The 7215-nt window shown below is 34.9% G+C and overlaps 1 protein-coding gene across 1 annotated transcript in view; it reads right to left on the minus strand.

The window, feature by feature from the left end:
* WDR72 (WD repeat domain 72) overlaps nt 1–7215 on the minus strand; it is a 233714-nt gene that overhangs the window by 84569 nt on the left and 141930 nt on the right. Inside the window, exon 16 of the mRNA XM_011986685.1 lies at nt 1154–1349. Coding sequence (XP_011842075.1) covers nt 1154–1349 — 196 coding nt within the window. The remainder of the gene's footprint in view (nt 1–1153; nt 1350–7215) is intronic.

Genomic DNA, 7215 nt, shown 5'->3' on the forward strand with positions numbered 1-7215 from the left:
AGCAACTGTCCTGGTATTAAAACATATTCTACCTGTTTTGATCTCTGGCCTTCGCTAAATATGCCTTTTCATTTCTCTCTACATAACACTCTCTAATCAGTAATCTCATAAAAACAATGAGAAGAAATCATTAAGTATTTCCAAGAATGACACCCATTTTAAGATTTAACATTTTATATTTAGTAACATTGTTCCTAGTCCTGAATAAATTAAAAGAAAACCCTTTGTGAGAGATAAAAGAAGTACTTAACAATTTGACCGCCTGTAATATGTAAATTTATAACATGTTTTCCTGACAAAAACACACGTTTAATCACATGATCAATTAGCGTATTCATCAAAAGCTTACAATAAAGTTGAAAATTAAAGTTGTACTTTTTTTTTACAGTTTTTAATTTTTTTTAAGTAACAGCTAACAGTATGATAAAAATCATAGAACATTTTACAACATAAATTTAGACTCACTTGTTGGCCCTAAACCATAAACGTTATCATTAGGAAGTGACAGTGATGAAGTTTGTTATAAAATCAAATGATCCAACTCTAAAAATAGTTTAATTTTTATATGATACTTCTGTTGCCCAGAAAAGGAAAACTGGCACATGACTTTTATCGAGGTACAAAGTAAAAGCAAATTTCCCCATTATGATTACAGTATTCCTGTAATATATATCCTATTAAGCTATTGTTGTTAATTCTGCTTTCGCTTTTAATTGCTTAACTTCAAAACACTGTTATAAATAATACAAGCTGTTCTTCTAGCAAATATTTATTATTATAATAGGATCTAGAAGTTCTTTAAACATTTGACAATTACAAGAGGAAATCAATAGCAGAATAGGTCAGAAACAGGGCACTTGGCTCAGTTCTTGCAGAAATGATATACTGTGAACTTATATTTTCAACACTCTCTAAGTAGCAATGCTCCTCAAGTTATGATGGTGTTACTTCTGGATAAACTTATCCTATGACCTTTTCAACTTACAATGGGTTTATCCGGATATAACCCCATCATAAGTCAAGGAGACTAGTGAATGTCTATCACTTTTGCACCATAATATAATCGAAAATCATAAGTTGCACCACCATAAGTTGGAGACTCTATAGTAGAAAAGTTCTGTTGAAAGAGTATGCCAATAAATTTTGTACTTACTTTGCAGAGGCAAAGTGTTTCTAATACACTGTAACTCCAGTTCCTCTGTCCATTCCAGCTTTGGCAGCATCTGCTTCATCTCACAGTTACCATTCTCTGCCATGGACACTGGTTGACTATTGACTGGTATCTTTCCCAAACACTTCATGTGTTGTTGAACTTCCGCCAAGAGAACAGCTTGTATTGCTTCAGTTACCTGCAAGGTATTTTTTTAAGTGAATTATTTTTAGTATTATTACAAATGCTTAGGTATGTTGCAAAAAATCCAAAGCCCGGAATTTAAATTTGAACAGGTTTCCATAAACAATAACTTTTCATTCTTCTAGCATTAGCATCCACAACAACTGAAATGTACAACTGGCACCCAGACTTTCACGCTGTTCTTTTTTTTTTTTTTTTTTTTTGGCAATGCAAGAGATTCTAAAAGGATACTTGAGGGGCATTTTTTTAAAGTCCAGAATGTCAAACATTACACTATGGGACAAAGAGGAGTTTTCAATTATTTTTCCTATTTTCGTTTCCACCAGAAGATAAAGAAAATTCATTTGAATTTATCCTATGGCTCTTAAAGACAAGGTTAGAGCCTCAAACTATGTATAGCTCCAAAGCATTATTTAAACAAAACACTGCATTTAAACTATGCTTTACACAGAAAATTAAAGAAATGACTTTAATAACAAATCTCACTAAATTTTGTGTATACCTATGTGGTTTTACATATATTAAGGTATTGCAAGGCATGTCTTCCAATTGCTGTGCGTGCCCAGTCAAGGACCTACGGTTCGAAGGAGGGGGAAAGGAATACTTGCCACAGAACATCCAACCAAACTCTTCATTTTTAAAATGAAGAATCTGGGGCATGACACCTCAAGGTTACATAGACTTGGTGGACAGATCTTCTGATCCCTGGTTCTGTCTTTCAAAGTACATGTCCACTCAAGATTCTATATCCTCTACCTTCAGTGCAAAGCTAGTGACAGTTTCCTAGACCTCTTCCTGGTAAAAGATGAGGTAAGGTCTAGTAGTTAGGTATAGCCAAAAGAAGGCCAGGAGCTGAATTAGGGAGAGAAAAGAACGGACATGGTTGATATAGACAAACCAGGTACACCTTCTCATTACCCTTCTCCAGCCAATAGTTAAACATTTCATATAGCTACATCCAAGTGCTTTTCATATAGCCACATCCCAGTGCCATAGCATATATATTTTCCCCTCAGAAGTCTGTCCTCTGTCAAGCTGACTCATGTTCCACAATTGCCACTGTCCCCCTCCATTACTCCAGGTCTACCCATAGGCACGTCTAGAGCTAGGGATATGGGACAACACCAAGAGTGGTGACCTAGAGATGCTTTGGCCAAAAACTGAACATGTATTTATGTAAATATGTATTCCATCTCTTTTGCATGTAATGATAGCATGTAAGACCTTCAGGTTCCAGGGACATCCAAGGAGCTTATTATGATGGCAGATACTTGCTGAATTCCTGGGACAGAGAAGATGGTCTCTGACTTTTAAATATAGGAAGCTTCCTGAGAATACTGGAGCAACTTCCTGATTGCCGATTATCTCCCTGCCCTTATCCAGCAGACACTCAAACGTTTGATTAAGGAGTGAAAAAAGGCTAATGAATAGTAGAATATCACTATTGCATACCATGCATACTAACATGTAGTACTGCCTATTTGCAATACAAGTGAATGGTGCTTACTCATGAATATCATGTAATGAGATATTTAACATCAGAGTATCAATTATATACCATTAATCTAAGATATATTTCTGCACATCATGATGCTGGTAAATAACGCATATTAATATCTACCATATGAGACCAGCCTGGTTGACATGGTGAAACCCCGTCTTTACAAAAAAATGCAAAAATTAGCCTAGCTTGGTGGTGTTCACCTGTAGTCCCAGCTACTCAGGAGGCTGAGACAGGATGATTGCTTGAACCCAGGAGGCAGAGGATGCAGTGAATCCAGATCATACCCCTGCACTCCAGCCTGGGTGACAAATCTGGTATATATATATATGTGTGTATATATATACATATATGTATGTATATCACACCAGTATATCACATCAGTATATCACACCACTTCTGAGATGTAAATATAAATTATTATATATGTTTCTTGCTAACATATACTGCTATATATATACCACAGTATTGGTAAACCATGCTGATTTATGTATATCACATGATGGGATATATTGTATTACTTATTCATGATGAACAATTTTATAACACTGAAGTTATTTCATTTTAACTTTGTCATACATGTTATTTCATAGCACTGGTTCGATGATGTGGATAATGTGGTAGAAAGAACTCAGGATTATAAGTGAAAAGGTTTGCATTTCCTATTCCACTATGACAGTTACCACAAATCCAACCTTTGACAAGTCACAAACTTCTCTGAAACTTCATGTTCTCACTTACAAAAGAGTTTGTGATACTGAGAGACATTAGGATAAGAGCTGTCAATAACAGAATAGTGCACGGAAATTGCTCTTTCTATACTCATAAATTAAGGATACTGGACAATATTCTAAGACCCACAATGTGTCCAGACTATATCATACCCCTCAGAATGGGTAGTTTGGCCATATGCCTTCACTGGGCTTATGGCTGTCCTCTCACCCTGGGATGCTTATCACCCCAGAGGCATGCCACAGTTGGGATCTAAAATGTCATCTCTCCCACTGAATATAATATCCTATACAACTTGGATAATCATTATTTCTTAAAAATATACAGGAATTTATGTATTTTAATTTAATATTTCTAATTATTTGATTTACATGTCACGACTTCACTTTTTTTAACTGTTGATTTTTTTACATAGTCGTCACCACAAATGCATATTATAAGAATAAAGAAATGAATATCATCAAAAACAAGTGGAACAGAAATAACTATAGAATAAAATAGATTAACCATGATGAGTAGGGTACTCAGAGCCACAACAGTTAAAAGCGAATACTGAATGGCATCCAATTGGAAAGAAATTCAAAATATATATTTCAACTCAGTGTGAGATGAGAGAAAGGCTGTATCTTCTAAACATGTAATAATGGTATTACAGTATCTGGAATAGAGTGGACACTAAATAAATACTAGTGGAATTGAAATAGATTCTGCAGACTTTCAAAAATAAACTGTGGAAAGTATAATTTATTGATAGTTTATAACTATCAATACTTGAGTCTCTCTCTATAAATGTAGCAGATAGATTTTACAGGTAGTCAATAGAAATGGAATTTTCTCCAACAAAATATAAAATGTTTATATGGCATTTTATATAACTTCATAATTTTAATAATGAGCTAGCATTGAGCATTATGGCTATAAAGCTGTCTTCCCAACATATATAAATAAATTTCTTCCAAAACATAGATATCAAAGAATCGTATTCTTTTATGAGGCAATGTGCACAGATTAAAAATAAAGTTTACAAACTCATTGACTGGAAAGAGTCAGCTACAAATCTGGGACATATGCTTATTAACTAAAGGTATTACTGAGTCCTAGGCAAGCCAAAAATTTTAGTGGTATTCCATTAACACCTTGAAAGAACAAAATACTGTAAAATAGCATAGAACATCATGAGGATGCATAAGAACCCCTGTGTCCTGGTTGTTGTTTCAGTGTCTAGTTTTTTTGTTATAAAACATTTTTCCCAACACTCTGCTCATGCTGACCTTTCATGTCTTTGCGGTGTCTCCCGGAAAAGCAACATTTCTAACTGGAGGCCTAAATGTCATGATGTGTACCCAGTGGTGTTAAATTATAAAATCCAAAGAAATTTAGTGCAGTACCAGAAACATGCAAATTAGTAATCCCCAAACTTTTCTGTTTCTTTTCCAGCATTTATTTTTATATTGATTGTTCAATGTGTCAAAAGCAAAAGAGACAATCTCTAGACAAACTTATTCATCAGCAAAATTAATTCATTCTTCCCCTAACCTTAAAGGTAAACATTCAACTTCTGGAGATAATTTTGCTTGTTTTACAAAAGCATTCCATTTAACCAGGGTTAAAATGAAAGAAAAATTGTCAAGGACAGCTAGAGAGAAAGGTCAGGTCACTTACAAAGAGAAGCCCATTAGACTAACAGTGGACCTCTCAGTGGAAACCTTACATGCCAGAAGAGATTGGGGGACAATAGTCAAAATTCTTAAATAAAAGGAAATGCAACCCAGAATTTCATACCTAGCTTAACTAAGCTTCATAAGGGAAGGAGAAAAAAGATCCTTCTCAGACAAGCAAATGTTAAGGAAATTCGTTACCACTGGACCTGCCTTACAAGAGCTCCTGAAGGAAGCACTAAATATAGAAAGGAGAGACTGTTACCAGTCATTACAAAAACACACTGAAGCACACAGACCAGTGACACTGTAAAGCAACCACATAAACACATCTGCAAAATAACCAGCTAACATCATGATGACAGGATGAAATCCACACATATCAATACTAATCTTAAATGTAAATGGACTAAATGCCTCAATTAAATGACATAGAGTGGTAAGCTAGATAAAGAACCAAAACTATCAGTATGTAGTCTTCAACATAACATGTCAACCCTCAAAATAAAGGGTTGGAGGAAAATCTACCAAGTAAGTGGAAAAAAGGAAAAAGCAGGGGTTGCAATCCTAGTTTCTGACAAAACAGACTTTAAACCAACAAAGATCAAAAAAGACAAAGACATTACATAATGGTAAAGGGTTCAATTCAACAGGAGGAGCTAACTATCCTAAATATAAATACAACCAACACAGGAGCACACAGATCCATAAAGCAAGTTCTTAGAGACCTACAAAGAGACTTAGATCCCCACACAATAATCATGGGAGACTTTAACACCTCACTGACAATATTAGACAGATAATTGAGACAGAACATTAACAAAGATATTCAGGACCTGAACTCAGCAGTGGATCAAATGGACCTGATGTCTATAGAACTCTCCACCCCAAAACAACAGAATATACATTTCTTTCATCACCACAGGACACCTATTCTAAAATTGATCATAATTGAAAGTAAAACACTCCTTAGCAAATGCAAAATAACTGAAATCATAACAAACAGTCACCAGGACCACAGCACAATCAAATTAGAACTCAAGACTAAGAAATTCACTCAAAACCATATAATCACATGGAAATTGAATAACCTACTCCTGAATGACTTTTGGGTAAATGAAATTAAGGCAGAAATGAAAAAGATCTTCGAAACTACCAAGAATAAAGATACAACATACCAGAATCTCTGGGACAGAGCTAAGGCAGGGTTAAGAGAGTAATTAATGGCACTAAATGCCCAGATCAAAAAACTAGAAAGATCTCATGTTAACAACCTAACATTACAACTAAAAGAACTAGAGAATCAAGAGCAAAAAAATCCCAACGCTAACAGAAGATCAGAAATAACCAAAATGAGAGCTGAACTAAAGGAGAGAAAGACACGAAAAAACTATTGAAAAGATCAACAAATCCAAGAGCTGGTTTTTAGAAAAAAATAATAAAATAGATCACTCGCTAGACTAATACAGAAGAAAAGAGAGAAGATTCAAATAACACAATCAGAAATGATAAGGGAGATATTACCACTGACCCAACAGAAATACAATCCTCGGAGAATATTACAAACTAGTAATATATGCACACGGCCTAGAAAATCTAGAAGAAATGGATAAATTCCTGGACACATGCACCCTTGAAGCCTGAACCAGGAAGAAACTGAATCCCTGAACAGACTAATAATGAGTTCTGAAATTGAGGCAGTTAAATAAACAGCTTACCAACCAAAAAAAGCACAGGACCAGACAGATTCACAGATGAATTATATGAGACATACAAAGAAGAGCTGGTATCATTCCTACTGAAACTATCTGAAAAATTAGAAAAGGAAAGGACTCCTCCCTAACTCATTCTATGAGGCCAGCACCACCCTGATACCAAAACCTGTCAGAAATATGACAAAAAAAGAAAATTTCAGCTCAGTATTCCTGATGAACATCAATGAAAATATCCTCAACAAAATACTGGAAAAC

This window comes from Mandrillus leucophaeus, unplaced genomic scaffold, assembly GCF_000951045.1.
Source record: "Mandrillus leucophaeus isolate KB7577 unplaced genomic scaffold, Mleu.le_1.0 Scaffold108, whole genome shotgun sequence".
Lineage (NCBI taxonomy): Eukaryota > Metazoa > Chordata > Mammalia > Primates > Cercopithecidae > Mandrillus > Mandrillus leucophaeus.